Raw genomic sequence first — 20,072 nt, 5'->3', positions numbered from 1 at the left:
AGAAATATCAAAGCCGAAAATACAGGTTTAGAATTCATTAGCATATAGTTGGTACTGAAGCCATGAGACTGAATGAGGTCATCTAGAGAAAATGTGTAGAGAAAAAGGGAGAACAAGGACAAGAGCGGAATAGAGGAGGTGGTGCAAGCAAAGGAAATTGAGGAGGCATGTCCAATGAGATAGGAGGAAAACCAGGAAAATGGTTTCAGAAAGGCCAAGAGGAGCAAATATCTCAGGAAGACAGAAGTGGACAACAGTGACAAATGCAGCTGAGATGAGATGTCAAACAAGATGCAACTGGAGAAATGACCACTAGCCTTTATAAGAGAGTCACTGGTGGCTTTGGCAAGAGCCAAAATGGACAGTTTTATAGAGAACCTGTGAGGTAAGGAAGTGAAGACAATGCCTACAGATGATTCTTAGGTCAGGACATGCATACTCAGAGTGATCCTAAAGGAAATTACGCTCTATACACAGAATACTTTCATTATGAAAGGAGTTAATAACACCAGGGCACCCCATTTCTCATTAATTACTCTGCCTAAAAGAATGAGTGAAAGGGCAACAACCAAATAGTGGCTAGAAGAGATTCCTTTTTCAGTTCTTAAGGGTCAACTGGGAACCTGGAAAATTTGTTAAGGAAACAATTTCACTCCATTCTCACTCATCAACACAGGAGCAGATGAAGCCTAATAACACATGGGCTGGCACACAGCAGGAGTTCAGTCAGTATCAAAGAACTGGAATGGATAGTTACATAAGTGAAATCCCATAGGTCCTTATTAGCTCATGTACTTAATTTTCTGGGTGGTTTTGAAGACTTAATGATGAAAGGTATATGAAAGGTTTCCAACACAGTGTCTAGCACATGACTACTATTCATTTTTCCAGTTCTTGGAACACCCAAAAATGATCTCCACGTTCAAGTCCAATGTAGCTATCTACTGGTCAGCAAGATATTGAAAGATGCTCCTTCACCCATATCCTGACAGTTAAATCTCCATTAAGCCAGGCCTCTAAGGCTCACTGTACCTTAATTCTCATGGCATCTAAGTCCTTCCCTTTCTGTAAATACCCCAATAGATTCCATGGACAAGAGGCATCACAGAGATAACTTTAAAATAAGCAAGCAGACAGGCAAACTCCATCCACCCCCTCATTTGTTTTTTGTTTGTTTGTTTGTTTTGCGGTATGCGGGCCTCTCACTGTTGTGGCTTCTCCCGTTGCGGAGCACAGGCTCTGGACGCGCAGGCTCAGAGGCCATGGCTCACGGGCACAGCCGCTCCGTGGCATGTGGGATCCTCCTGGACCGGGGCATGAACCCGTGTCCCCTGCATCGGCAGGTGGACTCTCAACCACTGCGCCACCAGGGAAGCCCCCCTCATTTGTTTTGTTAGCAAGGTCCCCCAACGTGTAAAGTGACAAACTGAAATAGGCGGTGAAGGAAAGAGAAGAGAGTAAGAGAAATATGACCCAAAGTAAAAATCATTTCTATCTGGAGCTCACAAAAGATCTGGGTTACCGTCGGCTGCAAACTGCTGCTCTCCTGGCTGCAGGTCTTGCCGGAAGTCATTCTCCTCGTCTGAGTCATCTGGGTGATGGTGATTGTTGTCGTGGATGTTGGCATTATTCTGCGCATTATTATCATTGTCATTGTTGGAGTTCTGATTGCTAACAAGGGCCGAGGAAACCCCAATTCCTGTGCCTGCACTCAGACCAACCCGAGCACAGCCCTAAAGCAAGAAGAAACCACGTGCTTATTAATTTGGGTTAGTGTAGAACCCTGCATTTTTAATATTCCTCCATTTCATCTTTACACAGAATATTTATATGGCACTTTATGAAATACTTTCACATATTCATAAAGGACCTCATTTAAGGCCCAGAACGCTTCAAGCAAGAAAAAGCGTTATCACTCTTGATTTACAGATGATGACATGCACAATGGGAAGGGATCTGCCCAACAGTGCACGACCAGTAAGTGGTACACCTGGGACTTGAAACCCAATAATCTGTCCTCAAACCCTGAGCTTTCCCCACTATATCACACTGCTTCAACAGTGGGAATATAACCGTTAAGAACTGACAAGAGAGAACATAATTTGTTGAAACATTAAGTTTTTATTACGATGCGAGTATAAAGCTTTATGTGTTAAGCAGTTTTAAAATAACATTTTGTACAACTGGGCAACCTCAGATTTCCCCAGATATGCAACTGAACAGAAAAGGTAGCAGCAAAGTAAAACATTCCCAAAACAAAATTCCTGATCCTTACTTATATTTTGGGTTGCTAATTAGAGATTTAATCTTCCAATTAATTACTCTTGAGTAATAACTTTTGCTTTAGCTTAAATTTCCACCTTTGCTCTTACCTTCACTTTATAAACCTGATGGAGACAGCTTTGCACTTACTTTTTCCTTTCCTTTCTCTGGAAATCCCTTAATAGTCATTTACCAGAACAAGTGGCTATACATTATTATAACCTTTATGCCTTCCTTCACTGAGGCTGGCAGTAAAAAGTCAAATTATAACATTGTAAAGGCATATTATTAGGAAAAAAAATTACTTAGGTTGTTTTATTTTCTTCCTTCAGTATCAAAATAAACAAAAATGCTCTCAAATGTGACTTACTTTGGGTGGTTCACGAAACATCTGGTCCAGTGAAATAAACTCCAGGCTGGGCAACAATTCAATAAACTGGCCAAAGGAGTCCAGCTTCAAAGCATGGCAACGCACTAAGTTGATATCAACCAATCGAGTCCATCTTGAGTGGTCTATTGAAGAAACGATATGGCCAGAGAGAATGTAACTAACACTTTCTCCATTACTCATGAATTTTGCTATAGGTCACAAAGACTTTCAAATCCTTTTTCCCTGAGTAAATTTTCTTTTATTTCATGATCTCTAACACTTGATGACTCTAAACTATGATGTTTCCTTACCTAATTTCATTGTGAGAAATAGATGGCTTGGAAATCATTAACTTGAAACTAAGTCAGCCTATACTTAAATGTGATTCACTTAAAAACCTACATGCCTATTTAACGATAGGATACTAGTTAAAAGAAATGTTGGCATATTCCTTTCATAAAACAGTATGCAGCTATTAAAAGAATGAAGAAGAACTGAATATGCTTACTAATATGGAAAGCTCTCCAAAATATTCTTAGTGCAAAACACAAGCCACAGGACAATGTATACACAGTAAGGTCCTTTCGTATATGTAAATCATTTTTAAATGCTATATATGTATAGGCTGCAATATGCACAAAATAACCTGTCCAGAAGAATATACAAGAAACCGTTGATGGTGGTTACCTTTGAGAAGAGGAGACTTTTCATTTTGTACCTTTCTGTATTGTTTGATACTGTTTATCAAGTGCATGTATTACTTTTAGTTTTTAAGTGTTAACAGGAGTTCTGAGTGATGGGATTATAGGCCATTTTTTATTTTCTTCTTTATACTCTTCTGTATTTAAGAAAACAAACAAACCAAAAACCCAATAAATGTTATTTTTTAAAAGCGATCTACGCCGCATACAGCCTAAAGTTTATTTCCCAATAACTTCTTGGTGCTGCTGGGCAAGGGGTAGAACTTCTCTTCTCATGGGTGAGACATGGCCATTCTAACAAATGATCTCAGCAGAGGCCTGGGAGCCCTACAACAGGTCTGGAGATGGGTTTTGTAAGGAGCTACAGTATCCCTGTGCGGTGGCTCAGACGGCAGAAGAGACTGGTCTGCAGGTGTCAGTAAGGGGGCTTGGTTTGCTAAGAGGATGTCAAAACGAAAATTCTCTAGCTCTGAATTTATTTAAAGGCTTGTGAATTTAGGTTTTTAAGAAGGGCTTTAAAAGAAATAAATAGCATTACTCTCTCAGGGAGGGAAATAAACTCCCCTCATAAGGAAAAATACCAAGTGCAAAAGTCACACTTCTATACACAAGAGATACTGTATGGAGGGGAGATTTGAAATAGCCTAGGATTTTAAGGCAATAGAAAATTTCACAAGTTAATGTTTAATATGTCACCTAACTCAAGTTTTTAAAATACATACCCACTTCGTTGGTTCAGATGATATGCCATTTGAAGTTAATACAGAGAAAACAACCATAACATCCCAGGCAACAATTCCTAACCTAAACTTTACATGCCTGGCCCAAAGAAAAACAAATAAGTAAGGATCAGTACAACTGAATTATAACTTGGACAGTGCTAATTTCTAGGCAGAGAATTTCAGGAGTTCAAAGAGGCACTGAAAATATTTCCAACTCAGTTATCAAAGGTTCCCAGAACTTCTATGAATGATCCATATAAAATATCTACATTTTATATCAGGAATGTTAATTCATGACACACACAGAAAACAAAGATACATATTATTTTGACATTAATAAAATAGAGCCGCACTTAAGCATACAGTACCTGAGATCCAATTGTATGGGTTATGTAGATGGGGGCAATTATAAATTGCCAGATATTTGATACAGGAAAAAACTTCATTGACTGCCTTCATCCCTATATCAGTGATGATACCAGGATTTTCTACCACATCAGCCAAACCATACTTCACCAGATCTGCATTAGCCATTCTGCCTAGAAAGAGAAATTGATTTAAAAAACAAAAAAAGGTTCTTAAAGTGTCATGGAGTGTTGCCAATTCTTTACTTTAACATCCAGTATGATCAGTCTCTATGATCATCCGGCGTCATCTCTCCATCATCAGGTTCAGGTTCAGGTACAATTTTAGGTTAGGTATTCTGTACGAATGGTAGCCTTTATTTTGCAAAATAAAAATTTATGTTAAAAGTTAAGGGACAGCTAGTAGGAAAAGATCATTTTCAATTGTTTAGAAAAGGAAAAAAGAAGGCAAAGTCTTAAAGCAAAACTGAGGGATAAATTGTATTGGTTTACATTTATGGTGAAGTTATAGTTTAAGCTTTTAAAAAGAAAAATAAAATCTTAAAAATGTAACTCTTTCACTCTATAAGGATAATGTTTTTGGAGTCGGGTGTGGCCATGTGTAGAGAAGAGTACACTTTGAAATTCAGATTCATTTTTAGAACCATGTATAGGTTAGTAAATATGTACCTAACCTCAGAAAGTGGACTTTTAACTCACATATACACCCAACTCTCTCTGCCCTTGGGCTTTAGTGCCTACTGTCTTGTCACAGACTAGGGAGTGGGTTTAGTAAAAGGATCCTCCATTCTAGATTATGCTACAGGAAATCACACCTTATCCCTTGCTTCCTATCATTATTCCTGCCACCTGCCTGACCTTTGCTCTACAGGATGGTCCACTTGACTATGAGCAATTTGAAGGAAAATGGGACTCTGCCTAGTTAGTTTATAGTTACATTTTCAATGTCCAGCATAATGCTGGGATATTATGATATAGGAACCCAATAAACGTCTCTCATGGTCCTTGCAATCAACTGACATAAAATACAAAGAAAACACTTGCTCTGGACAAGCTGCCCTGCCCTTCAGGGCAGGGATTCATACCTTTAGCCTGGACATGTTTAAAACAACCAGTCTACTCCCAACTCTTCCAGTTTCACTTTCCATACAGTTCATGGTCTCTCTTCTAGAGTCCCTGTTTTTTGTATTTACTGGCATTTCTTGGAGATTTCACCTTAACCAATTCTTCATAATTTTTCTGAGCAATTTTCTTTAGTCTCCTGGTAAAAACTTCTTTCTTGCCCTTTGGACTTAAAATTTGCCTTCTCCCTTATGATCAGGTAGATTTTGAACTGATCCCAGGTAAGGTGTTGTCAGAATAATTGCTACAGCCTAGCATGATAAATCTATGTCTTACATTCATTCCTTTGAGACCTGTTCCTGCTCTTAGGGTCTCCTGATCATCACACTCCCTCAAAGCTCTGATGACATCACCTAGGACTCAGATTGTTTCTTTCTGATTCAGCCCAGAGGTCAGCTAAAAGTAAAAGCTATCATTCACTGAATGCTTTCTAAGTGTAAGAGATTGTAATAATAAAATACCATGTTTTCTCATTTGTTAAATGGAGATAAGACCGTTTCCCACTTTTTTATTGGGTGGTTTGAACCCAAGAAATAACTTGCCCCAGGTCCCATGATTAATGAACTTCCATCTCACTCCCTCTTTCCAAAGCCCCAGCCCTAAAGACTACTCTATACTGCTTCTGGATCTGAATGAGTTTTGCACCCCTATCACCTTCACATGAATCTCTGAAATCATGAATCTATGTAAACAAAGAACCCCTAAGTATTCATCCTTGGATCACTTTTCTTATATTCCCAGTACACAGCATCTACTTTTCAGCACACCCATTTCCCCAATCTGGCACTGTCACTTTTACGATAAGTGTATGGGGACAAAGATGATGTTTCTATTTATATTTTGCCAGAAACTTTGTAACAAAGAATTGCTGCAAGTTTTACCAGGAGCCACCCTAACCTCCTGGAGAGATGCTTCAAAATCTAAGTGGCTGAGAAGCAAGAGATTAAGTGAAAGAGTATAAGCAGTGACCTCTCATTCCTCTCTACATAGTCTGTTAGACACACCTGGCACCTATTTTCATACAGAGAATCCCAGACTGTCTTTGGAGTAATAGAGGAGAGTACGTATACAGGAGAAATGGATGAACTGCAACAAATATGAAGAATGGCTTATAAAAAAAAATCAAAGCTAAGAGACTATTAAATATTAAGGAGACTATGAAACAAGTTACTTTGAAAAACGAGATAATGGTAGTCAAAAGGTAAAGTGTTGGGACTTCCCTGGTGGCAGAGTGGTTAAGAATCCACCTGCCAATGCAGGGGACATGGGTTCGAGTCCTGGCCCCGGAAGATCCCACGTGCCGCGGAGTGACCAAGCCTGTGCGCCACAACTACTGAGCTGCAACTACTGAAGCCTGCATGCCTAGAGCCCGTGCTCTGCAACAAGAGAAGCCACTGCAATGAGAAGCCCACGCACTGCAACGAAGAGTAGCCCCCACTCGCCGCAACTAGAGAAAGCCCGTGCGCAGCAACAAAGACTCAACGCAGCCCCCAAAAAAGGTAAAGTGTTTTTCTATTGAAAATATGTGTTGAGGGGAAAGAAGCACTATAGGGAAATAGCTCGTTCTAAAGATAATTCTCAAAGACATTCTTTCAGTGGACCTAAATGTGGCAATCATGAAAATACAAAATTTGTCAAGTTTTTAGCTTTCGAGAAAAACAAAAAACAAGATAGTAGAAAAAAACACCAATTACCAAGCTAATAATCTTAAGTTACTACATAGATACTATAGAAACAGAATGTTAGCAACTTCACTGAAAACCAGAAAAGCCTGATACCAAATACATTAATTTTATTTGAAATTACTATGCTAGTTTAGCATTTTAAAGCTACGTTGGTAAAAAGCTGATCTTTTCAAAGCTATATAGATTAAAAATGATTCCTGTGTTAAAAAGGCTAGAAAATAATGCTTTGATTTTTTTTAATGCTTCACCTGTATTGGTGAGAACTGCAACAAAGTAAAAACAAAACAAAAATCCCAACTATTATTGTGACATATATCAGAAATGAAAAGGGACAAACAAGTCATATTGTTTGATCTAGACTAAAAAGAATTAAGCCTTCTTATGTTCTTCTACAATGCAAATTAGATCCAAAGAAAAAATGTCATCTGGTATGACAATGAGAGTTTAAGAAGACTTGTTACAAATTACATGGGTAAGAAACTAATTCTTGCAAAAATAAAAACATGCTGAAGGTGTAAATGTTTTTGCATGTCTGACTAATGTCATGTGGAAAAAAAGTTTGAATAATGAATTGACATGCATTCAAACCCAAAGGAATGAGTTCCCAATTGTAAATACATTCCAGAAAATGCTGTGAACAAGCCTTCCAACAGCAATCATCATTAAACGAATACTGACCATTATGTGCTCACACTATCTGGAAAATCCAGAACCCCCAGTGGGCTTATTACAGAAATGAAGAGCATGGGCAGGGAATGGGACCTCATCAGAGAGGACCATCAAAAGCTTCAAGAAGTGTGGCAGATCAAATTCAACAAATGGAACCAGGGATGACATTCTGTGAAAAAAATGAAGCAGAATGGGAAGGAAACTTGGGGAGCAAAGGGGAGACAATATCAAATGTAAATAAGGATCTTTTTTTGGGTAGACAATCACTACACTTTCTATAATATGCTAAAATCAGAGGCAATATAGAAAGAAAAAAATCACTGACACTTCAAGTTTAAATTTTTTAAGAAGTGAGAGCACCTAAGATTTTAAGCTGTTTTATATTCAAGAAAATAACGGCACATCCCAATTCAGAGTTCACTTTGTCAACTAAGTTCCTGACAACAATTTTAGGGATTAAATGAGATGATTCTTACTCTGCAGCAAAAACTCATCTACATATCCCAGATGAAGGGTTTCAAACTGGGGGAACTCCAACTCTGCCATCTTCAGGGCAGAAAAGACGCCATCTTTGGTTAGGGAAGGCTGGATCCGAACTTCATGTAACCTATGAACAAAGAGATACATATAAAAGTAAAATGAAAGCCATCAGAATCAAAGGTACTTCCTAATGTAAGGCTCTGAAAGAAGTTTATCTTACTGAAGTGTCAAATGCAAACAACTTTCCCCCCTCCACTAAAAAATATCAGATGTTTCCTTTAAAAGGGTATTTTATAAAGTGTGGACACGCCTTACGTGTACACTGAAGTTACAGTAAATAATAATGAGTTACACTGTTATAATCTTATATCCTTTCTGGTACTTTCTTAAACCTGATTAAGTCAAGGCAAGAATCTGCATTTCTTTAATATCTTTTTTAGGCTAGTATTAAGTCCCATTTAAACAAAGAGTATAGTTCTATAGTAAGTAACAATATTTACTCACTTAAACTTAGAGTTTTGTTGTATTTATATTCTTAATATTCTACTGATGGAAAGTAAGAGTTTTGTTTTTTAATAAATTGAAAAATGGTTAATTCAATTTAAGTATTATAAAAGTAAAAGTAGAGGTAGACTTTTCATATGTAGGAAATAATAAACATGGCATAAAGTGATGTGAAAATAGGTTAAAAATATAAAGATGTTAAAGGTCAGGACTCTGAAAAAGCTGACTTACAACACTGATTTCTGAATAGCAAATATTATCACCAACTAACTAAAACAACTGGGAAAACCATCTGGAGGTTAAAACAATGGCTCCTGAGCCGGCTGCTGACACCAAAGCATCAATGCTGACTTCTGTTGGAGTCTCAGGCACTTCCAGATAATTGACTGCTTTTCTCTGATGAGACCACGCCCATTCAAAGCTTGCTAGGTCTGGAGTGCAGCTCAGTTGGTCATCAGTTGTAACAGAAGACTCCCACTAAGTGATAACCTACTGCTATTTAAACAACTCCTTTGTATTTTAAATCTGAAAAAGGCATGCTAAAACTTCAAACACATATTCCCACCAATTTTTATAAAACAGGAAAAAACATAATTCTAAGACAAAAGAAACAATGTGAAGAGGAAACATACCTACGGGCAGCAGTGATGATGAGGTAACCAAGATCTACTTCAAGTGCATTTTTGCAAGCTCCCAAAACAATAGTGTGCAAATTTCTAAAACCACCTAGTTAAAGGAACAAAAACAATAATTTTTCCATTTGACCACAGCACTGTCAGTAAAGCATTTCTACATACTTTAGATGATAATTGTTTAGGCGTAATCATTTTAGTGCTTGTATATCACATTGTGGTTTTAATTTGCATTTCCCTAATGATTAGTGAAATTTATCCTGTTTTCATGTTTACTGGCCATTTAGATATCCTCTTTTGTGAAATTTTTTCTATTCAAAATGTTTTCCCATTTTTCCTATTGTGTTTTCTGACTTTTTCTTACTAATTTTAGTTCTTTCTGGATACAAGTCCTTTGTCAGCTGTATTGCAAATAGCTTCTCCCACTCTATAGCTTGGCTTTTTACTCTCTTACTCATGCCTTTTGATGAACAAAAAAATCGTTAGCACAGTTTACCAATTTTTTTCTTTATGCTAAGTGTTCTTTGGTATACTATTTAAGAAATCTTTGACTACCAGAGGTCAAGAAGACGTTCTCCTGAGTTTTCTTTTAAAAACTGTATTTTTTACATTTGGATCTATGAATCATCTGGAATTAACTATTGTGTGAGGTATGCTGGCTCCTTAAGTAAAATATAAGGTGGAGTCATTCTTAAACACTTATTAGGGAAGAAAAGTCTCTGCTGCTCTTTTAGGCCCTTTATGCAAACTCTTAGCTTTTGGTACCTCTCTCCAGGTCTTCTAATGAATGACTGCACTGTGGTCTTCTTTTCCTTTCATTTTTTAAATTTATTTTTTACTTTTTATTTTTACAAGAGGTAAATAAACTGACACCAAGCATTCTTTTCCTTTCTGATTTTACCCTGTTAGCTAGAGCCATGGAAAAAAAATTACACTGTTGGGCTTCCCTGGCAGCGCAGTGGTTGAAAGTCCACCTGCCGATGCAGGGGACACGGGTTCGTGACCCGGTCTGGGAGGATCCCACATGCCGTGGAGCGGCTGGGCCCGTGGGCCATGGCCACTGAGCCTGTGCCTCCGGAGCCTGTGCTCCGCAACGGGAGAGGCCACAACAGTGAGAGGCCCACGTACCGCAAAAAAAAAAAAAAAAAAATTATGCTGTTGATCTTGAGGAAGTCTCCATCCCCTTCACACAATCTAATGAAGTGCACTTGTACCAGACTTGATTAACTGACAAAATGCTAAAAATGTACTTACTCATATTTTAACAGTATTAATGAGAATGTCTATTTGTTACCAATGGTACTAGATAATTTTTCATTTATATTTTGGATATTCACAGTTACATTTTCTGATCCCAACTATTAATTATCTATATAGCTAAACTTCTTGGTTTTTTTGTTGCAGTGAGGAGATAATTAACGTGGAGCACGTTATGCTACATATGATCATTTAAAATATAATTATGGGAGCTAGAAAGTAAAATCTTTTTTTCTTTTAAAAGCCAACATCTGATGGATGGACCTAATATCCAACTGTTAAACATGAAAACATTTTATATACTATAAGTATTAAGCAAATGTTAGATTAACATTACTAATGCCTAAGTTCTTTTGTAGAACTAAGTTGTCTAAGTCAAAAAACATCTCTTCCCAGCAAAAGGCACTAGGATATCTCTGTTAACATCTCTCAGAAAGAGTCCAAATATAACATGAGTTATTAACTAAGCAATAAGTATTAACAAGCCAGAAAACATGCCTTATCACTCTACTATTTTGAGAAGGTTTAACACTGCATAAAAAGGAAATGAATACTGGCCACACTCATGGTTACTTATTCTTCACTAAATACATCAGACAGAAAATACAATTACTAACAAGCATTTTCTTTTATAAAGACTCAGAAGAGAAGCTAAATAAAAGCTTACTAAATTTTAAACTGATTTTTTAAAATATTTAGTAACTAAAGGAAAATGAATACCTGATCTCCAACTGTCTTCAACTACATGTTGGATAAGACCTCCAAGGAAAGGAACTCGAACCATTTCCAAATGTTCCAAGTTGCGGGCAGAGGCTAAGCCTGTTACTAAAGGGACATATTTCAAGGAGTTTGTGGGTCCTGGAGAAAGACAATTTCAATGGAACAATGTAAATTGTAAAGATGATTTTTCAAATCAGCAACTGAAATGAATAACTTATAAATTCTATGTCTGAAAATGACAGCCAAGTGGCTGGCTCTCTGCGATTTATACCTCTCATTGGAAAGAGTATTAGTCTGTTAACCACATACTTATTCAGCATAAGGATTTTTCAGTAACGTTGGAGATTTAGTATTTTTTGTAAATTCCCTGAAGTTTCAATAGTTTTGAGCTCAAAATAAATAAGGGGAAAAGGCAAGTTGAAAATTTGATCCTTCACTCTAACAAACAGCTCAATGACTTAAACATCTCTCTATGTGACCAGTGTTATATTAGGTGTTATGGAAGATTACAAAAGATAGGATCCTATCCATCAAAGAGCTTGCAACTGACGCAAACATAAAACTAACATGAATAATTATAAAAAAGATAAAAAGGCAGAACATATCAGGTACAAAAATAAGATCCGACATACTACATAAAAAAGAAAAAAGAAAGTTTGAAGAACAAAACTTAAAAAATGTATACAAGTGAAGAGGAAGAAGGAAGTGTAAACCGCAGGACAAGGAAACAATAATACGGAAAAACACTCAGGCGAAAGCTGGTATGGCTGTTTGGGAACAGTGAGTAGGCAGGCCTGACAATAAAAGGAGTACCTTAGAAAGGAGTCTGAAATAAGGATATCAAGAGGGGCCCTGGGTATTATGAATTCTGAAGCAGAACAGTTCCCACTTGACACACTAGGGCAACAGAAGTACTGAAGGTTTCAGAACAGAAAAGTAGTATCATAAAAGCAGTGTTTTATGCTTTAAGGTAGATTAGGTCAGACAACTATTTACATGCAGAATGATCAGGAGGCCAGAGACAAAGAAAGTAAAAAAAATTTATTAAAACAATCCTATAAAAAGTGCCTATAAGAAATATGTAGAGACATTTTGACACCTTATTTTTTCTGCTAAGGGTCAAAGAAAAATCATATGTCTACTGTCTTTAAAACAAAAAGTACATTTACCTTCATAAGGTAAGTTACAGACATAAACAGTAATAGCATAATATAATTTCACTTACAAATGTAGCTATGGAGTTTGCTTTAGGACATTTTTAGAATAGTATGTGTATAATTCCACCACAACTATGTACCCTTACCTGCACAGTTCCTCATGACAAAAGTTCGTAAGCTGATGCAAAGAAAATCTTTGAATGGCTGTGGTTTAGTGAGTCTTACCCACTTCATGTAAAGGTGCCTTAGCATTGGGATACAAGGAATTTCAGGAACATTCACCCCTAAAGCATATATACAAAAAAATAAAAAACAAGAAAACCACTAAAAGACTGTATTCTGTGTATAAGTTCAATACTCTATTTTTCAAGTTAACAATATATCCTTCCTGTATATTTTCATCAGAACAAATTACCTAATTAACACGTAGGAAGATAAGCTTATTTAAAACAGGCTTGTAAAGAACAGTTTAAGAAAACAATAAACAGACTATTATTTCTTTAGAAAAGGCATATGGGAAGATGGGATTTAAAAAGTACTTCTACATTTTATACACACAAGTTTTTCTTGCAACTCTAACTCTTCCAGAGTTACTAGGAATCATACCTGCAGAGGACCATTTCTGGAAGAAAGGGGTTGTAGAGTGGGAGGATAAGTCAGGAGATATGGAAGGAGACAGAGCATGGGTAACTTGAAAATTCTTATGGTACGAAGCAGTTTGAGGAACCTGTCCAAGAGTCTAAACACTGTAGACTAGGGAACAGCCAAGAAGTGACACAATTCTCGGAGAGAAATACAAGGATCCAGGGTGATGGCATTTAAAAAGCAGTAGCTGGCAAAACCAGTTTAATATAACTTTTAACCTTGAGTCAGTAGAAGCCCTGCTAGCAATAGCAACTAGAGAAAGCAAAATTGGGAGTACTTAAATTGTTGGTTCTTTGAAAGCTAAATTCTGCAGAATGCTCCTACTGTAAGGATTACTCCTTAACCTGGTCCACGCAAAAAAACATAGTTGGCTTTAGTACTGAACTATGCATAAACACTGTACTAACTGAGGATTAGTCCAAAGGAAGAAAAGCAGAAGAAGTGAGGTACAGATTAGGACTCAAGATGCAAAACTCACAAAGGTACATTTAGCATCTACCATGATGGTGGTCGCTCCGACTAGGAAACCCAAGGGTAGCAAGGGTGAGACAGATCCAGACAAGACAGTTATATTCTATGCCCAATCCACATTTTACCCCAAATCCATTCTATAAACAAAAAAGAAACAAAAAACAAAAACACAAAAACCCCAACAACTTTCAAAACTACCCAAACTGCCTATCAAAACGGGATCAGATTGGTTGTGAAATAGTAGTTCTCTCACCTACCTGTCTGCCGCCAACCCCCCACTCCCTGGGGCCCTTTAATGGGAAATCTAAAATTGTATACAAGTCTCACAAGCATTTCTTTTACCATCATCAATCAGCAAAGCCGTTTCTAAAATCCTCATTGTTCCCTTTCAGTGAATATTCAGTTGTATGGCATTTCAAGGAGTCACAAGCAACCCAAGAAACATGTACTTACCAACTAAATGTAAAGTTTGGATTTTGGCTCCTACAGGAATTTTCAGTTTATTTTCAGGAGGAATTGGAAATGCTCCATTACGATTACGAAACTTCCCCAAAATATGAACATGTGGCATGTATGTCCAAATAGATTCTACCAATTCCAAATGAGAAGTTTCCACACCCTACAGAATAATGCCAAAGCAAACACAAGAAAGGCTTTTAATTTAGCATCTAAAGCTTCTATTTCTGTATCATAAGATGCTAAGCATGCAGTGGAACTTAAAAGTTCGTTGTGGATGAAATTTTCATGTGACTGAACATGTTCTATCATTCTTTTAATTTAATATTTCATCAATTAGTTGATGTCAAATGTTCAACCAGGTGCACTCACCACTAAGTTCGGGCATGCCTGCAAAGCTTCCAGAACTCCTGGAATGCTAAAAGCCTCATGGCCCCGTACCCTTCGCCTCTCAAGGTATCTAGGGTGAAGGCCATATAGCTGTTCAACATCTGGCATCTTCTTCAATAGTGTCAGAAAACTGGAATCTGTGAAGCCTAAGAAGTTCACAAGTATTTAGAGCCAAGTTCATCTTTCTGTTGGTCAAAATTTATAGGCACTTGTAATTTTTATCAAAAGTTAAAACAACAACAAAAAAGATTTCCTTTTTAAATTTTCATAAGGCTAACACTACAGCTGAACAAATGGTTAAACAGAAAATATTTCCCTTAGTAACAGAGGAAATGTGTCAGGAACACCATTTATTCTCAGTTGATACTTTACAGCTGAAACTTTTAATTTACTATTTTCTTTTTTGTTGTTGCTCCTGCTTTTAAGGCACATAAATCTTCAACTAAGAACAACACACTTTTAAACCAGATGACTTGGACCTACTTGACTGATGTGAGAGGACGGACAACCTTTCTGGCCACCACCTTCCTCCCCCAAAGGTACTCTCTGGTCCATAAAACCTCTAGGCTCTATAGAGGTCACAACTAAAAAAATAAGTAAGATAGGATCCCCATCTTCAGGAAGCTCACAGTTCTAACCCAAATCCCATCTCAAACTGCGTTCTCTTAGTTACCCATTTCCCAATAATTACTTTATCCTGTGTTTAACTATCATTCCCAGGACATTTTCGACAACTCATTCTTTTGAAAAAGACGGATGCAAGTTAGCTAAGAGAGCATAAGCAATCCAAACTACGAGGATGCTGAACTGACAGAAAACTATTTATCTGAGAGGCCAGCTGTGCTCCACAGTGGGAAACAACCAGATGGGAGGAGAAAGATACAGGTTACTTCCACAGTACAAGTTGCTGGTGTGGTAAGTAAGGAGATAAGTCTCATACTGATGATACTTTCTTATCTTACTTTTTGTTTTTAATAGAGGCCACCAGAAAGCTAACTGTCTACTCACTAATGATAAATAAAAATATTAATTTTCAAGAATAAAAATGAAGTCCCAAACCATTAAGTGTTACTACAGTTTTCAAAAGTTGTTCTGCTTGTACAGGGCTAGTCTAGATGCTATGTTAGCTTCAGATTCACAAAAAAATGAAGAGTAAGAAGGGACCTCAAGAGACTACCTGGTCTCTCTAATTATAATAACAGTTCTTATTATTGTCTTATACAGTAACTCTACTAAACGATTCAATGTGTTAATCATTTTACATATCTACTCTCACAACCCAATGAAAAGGTTTATCACCCTATTTAAAAATGTAAAAAATGAATGTGACCTTTGCCAATGTCCATCCTCTCTTGTTGTACATTACACGTTGCCTCTCTCCACCTTCTTTACAGAGATGGTGTGAGAGTCTAAGGAGATCATATATGTAAACCAAAAAGTGCTATATAAAAACCTTATTTAGCATTATTATATAGAGAATCAGGGTATAAACTCCAGAGACCAGACCAAGGTGGCATTAGCAAAGCAGGGTTAGTAAGACCTTATTCTAGGCCATAGAGACTTTGCTTTGACTCTCTTTTATATTTGTTGCAGCGATGGGAAGTCTTGGGCTCACAGGTATTTATCACAGTCTAAAAGAAGCCAGCAATATGCAGACAAATTCTTCTCTAATTTGATACGGGGCAGAGATTTTAATTGTAAGATTGCACCACATGGGAGCTCTGCTATCCTATCTCTTTATGTAGTGCATTAACCCCATGTCCATATTTCCTACTGGCCTAACCTCCGTTAAAGAAAATCTAATAAAAGAAATGACAGTCCTTTTCACATTGCCCTGATTTTTTCTTTCCTGCTGTCTCTGCAATATGATGAATGCTTTTCCCTTACGATAGTTTCTTTAAAGTATTTGAAGACAAATGTGCTTTGCTTCCCATCAAGCTGTGTTCTAGCCTCAAGTCTCTGCAATGTTCTTCACAAAAAGATATAGTGATAACTCCGGCCAACTGATAAGAGTTATCAGTTGACTGATGACCCTCTTGAAAGCTTATGCAGCACCCCAAACTGTACAATATCTCAGTATTTCAGAGGCAGTCTGTTCTGTTCCACACAATAGAACAGAAGAAGACAATTATCTCCTCAGCCCTTCACTTCTATTAAGGACCCCTCCCCTTTGCCCAGCACCACAGCTTAATCACATTTTCAGAATATCAGGATCTGAATATTGTTGATGAAAGGTAGTTTAAAAAGATATTCAAAATTGCTAAACAACATTAACTAAAGCAGAATAATTAACAGATTGGTGTTAACTGAAAAGAAGCCTGATTAGCCCTTAATATTATTTCTCCCCTTTGAGGTGTGCTCTGCTTAACTAAAGTTATGAACTTTCTTTTCTGGTGGTCTCCTTACCTGAGGTCCATTTGTTGTGGTTAGGGTACTAACTTTGAGTTCTTCACACGCAAGGCCAATGCATTATTTGAGAAATCTCCAAGACCTAGCACAGGCCTTTTAAAAGTGCTAAAGAAATGAAAGTTCCAGAAGTGCAATTTCTGTGACCTACAACTAGAGCAGCTTTACAAAAATTGATAAATATCTGTTTAACCAGAGGGTGCATGAAAATCTGCATCATGGAAGAAAGGACACTTTGTCAAATGTGATAGACATATACTTAGCTAATCAAAGTCTCAATATGTATTTTCCAATCATATATTTGTGGAATAGACTGATGTAGTTTCTTAAGGAGTAGGAAATGAAAACAGACCACTAAAACAGTAAAGCCTCAGGCAAAACTCATTTCATCAACCTAAACTAACCTAAAAAATTTAGATAAAATCCTGCCTCCCTACCTACAAGGTGCCTAGATTGCCTATCCCAAAGTAACAAGTAGCTTTTCATGGGAACGTTATTAGTAGTTTCCAGTGGGGCTCCACTGTACATTACAGGCTAAATTTACTTACCACTCGGCATGTATTCCCACCATCGCCCTGCACAAAGATCCACTACCCTCACAACTCTCAGATATAGGGTGACTGCTTCCTTTAGCTTCCGGGAAAGACATTCCATACACATGATATCCTGCAGAGGGAGGTACCTTTGTAAGAGAAAGAAACTCATATTTATCAAGTGGGTAAGTACTTCATCTCACTGACAGGTTACTTTTTCCTTCCTCCATTCTCCTGCCCCTCAAATAAAATAAGACTGTAGTAATATTCACCAAGTTTTAAGATTAACATGCATACATACCTTTTTACTAAAAAAAAAAAAAAAATCAGCAAATACTCAAGCATCCAAATAAAGTGTGGAGCTCCCTCCACAGAGCATGTGATAAATCCTGCCTTTTTCCTTTTGATTTTAAGGACAAAGAAAATCTCAAAAACAAAAAAAAAAAAAAGGAAGGATAAAAAAATCTCAGTACATTTCAAGGTATAGTGATAAGGGAATGTACAAAAGATCAGAGAACTGATCAATTTGAACAAATATGTATACTAAGTTTATAGTGTACATTTTCCCCTAGATCTTTTACCTTTTAATCACATACTCTAATAAAAGTATTGCATAAGCATTAAGTGAAAAACACTCATCTGAATTACAATTTCCTTTTTTCCGAACTCCCCTGTTATCTCTTCCTTCATGAAGCTTTTCAGCTAACCTCTACTTTTGTTGTTTCCAGTAATACCAATATATATATCTCTCTCTCAACAGACCTAGGTTAATTAAAAAAAAAAAAAGGCAAAAGCTACCCTTTATTGAGCTGGTATTGTGTCACAGACACTGTACTACAGTCACTGTTTCACAACTTTTACAAGCTAGGTTATTTTCCTGTTTGCAACACAGCCCTCCCCCAATCCTTTTTCTTCTCTTCTCTGTTCTGCTGTGTTCCCCACCCCTCTGACTATGAGGTGACTTTGGCCAACGGAAGGCAGGGCAAAGGCTTTCTGCTATTGCTAGTCCCCTAGCTGAATGAATCTTCAGCATCTCTTCCTGTTCCCTTAACCCTACCTACACCTCTCTGAATGATCCCTTCATTAAGTTATCTTCAAATTCCAGCCGAGGGTATCTTGTTTCCTGATACAACTCTCATTGATATAGTAGGTGCTATTGTTACTCCACTTTACAAGTGGTGAAATTGGCTCAGAAAAGTTAACCAGAAAAAAGTCAACAGCTAAATAATTTGAGAGAGGAGGAGCAAGGATGTCAACAGTTGGGTCTATTTCCTAAAAATTAAGCTAATTCTAAAGGAAAGTCCAGGTATACCTGCTGAATATTTCTCTGCTCTATTTTTTTCCTACCTCTGGCCCCTCTGCATTCTCTTTTATAACTATTTAAATAAAGAGAATAAAATAAAGTCAAATTCTCTACCAAAAAAGCATTATTGCCAACTTAATTTACAGTTTCCATAACTTAGATATGAGGATACTTTTCAGAAACTATATAACTATACACTTTATAAACAATGAAAAACTGAATTTGTTTTCTAAATCAAGTTTTGCCACTAAAACTTTTTTCCACAAATCACTGATTTTTATCCAAAGTATTTGCCTGAGTTAATATTACACTCCCTTGAAATACAAACATCAGTAATCTTATGGAGATTATCTTATATTTGCCCTCAGAAAAAGAATGTATTTTTACTCCACAGATACATAGTCAAAAAGCTGGAGTTCAAAAGGCAGATCAAACATATTTTCGAAAAGATGTGTTTAACATGGCAGGTACAGCAAAGATTAAGTTTCTTTTAAGGAAGCCATGGTTTTTCTTGTTTCATGAAAACATGCTAAATGGTTATTACAGGACTACAAAATGAGTCCTCAGATAAAAACTTTAGAAGCCTAAAAATAAATGTTTATTTTTAGAATACCATATTCAAGTACTCAGCTTAGTTCACAGTTCTCCTTACATTCTGCCAATTTGCTGCATGTTTTTTTCATTATAACCAGGGTAACGTCCTTCTATTTGATTCCACTCCTTCTACTGTTATATTCTGTTTGAACCGCAAAATCGAATCCACTCTCAATTTAAAATATGATCAAATTTGTTCATAATATGCCCTACCATTAGTCAACAAACATCTAACACACATCCCTAGAAACAATTTTACCTATGCTTTCCTCTAGTATTTTAATAGCTTCATTGTTTAACTCACTGATACATTTAGAATATAGTTGTCAGATATGAGAGAGAGAACATGCTTTTATTATTTTCTTCAAATGTTTTTCGGTTGTGACATCATCACTGAATAATCCACTCAGCTTTTCCTCACTGATGTGAATACCAAGTTTATCATAAACTAGATCCCCACGTATATTTGCATCTACATATGGAGCCTATATATGGAGTTTGTTTTACCCAACTGTCTGGCTATCTTCTCCCGTACCAAATCTTTAATTATTGTGTATTTTAGAATACATTTGAACATCTAGTAGGGTTAGACTCTTTTTCTGAAAAATTTTGGCTACAGAATTTTTCC

At 36.8% G+C, this 20,072-nt stretch overlaps 1 protein-coding gene across 5 annotated transcripts in view; it reads right to left on the bottom strand.

The window, feature by feature from the left end:
- Window positions 1-20,072, bottom strand: part of FBXO38 (F-box protein 38) — a 52,234-nt gene that overhangs the window by 23,407 nt on the left and 8,755 nt on the right. For all 5 annotated transcript variants that reach the window (XM_082652133.1, XM_082652135.1, XM_082652134.1 and 2 more), the window contains exons 3-12: window positions 17,563-17,696; window positions 14,591-14,754; window positions 14,216-14,381; window positions 12,793-12,930; window positions 11,490-11,627; window positions 9,513-9,606; window positions 8,373-8,503; window positions 4,424-4,594; window positions 2,633-2,775; window positions 1,523-1,733 (exon numbers count right to left, since the gene is read on the bottom strand). In XM_082652133.1, coding sequence (XP_082508259.1) covers window positions 1,523-1,733; window positions 2,633-2,775; window positions 4,424-4,594; window positions 8,373-8,503; window positions 9,513-9,606; window positions 11,490-11,627; window positions 12,793-12,930; window positions 14,216-14,381; window positions 14,591-14,754; window positions 17,563-17,696 — 1,490 coding nt within the window. The remainder of the gene's footprint in view (window positions 1-1,522; window positions 1,734-2,632; window positions 2,776-4,423; window positions 4,595-8,372; window positions 8,504-9,512; window positions 9,607-11,489; window positions 11,628-12,792; window positions 12,931-14,215; window positions 14,382-14,590; window positions 14,755-17,562; window positions 17,697-20,072) is intronic.

Source organism: Grampus griseus, assembly GCF_964374135.1.
Source record: "Grampus griseus genome assembly, chromosome: 3".
NCBI classification, from domain to species: domain Eukaryota; kingdom Metazoa; phylum Chordata; class Mammalia; order Artiodactyla; family Delphinidae; genus Grampus; species Grampus griseus.
This window is presented reverse-complemented; position numbering and strand designations above follow the sequence as displayed.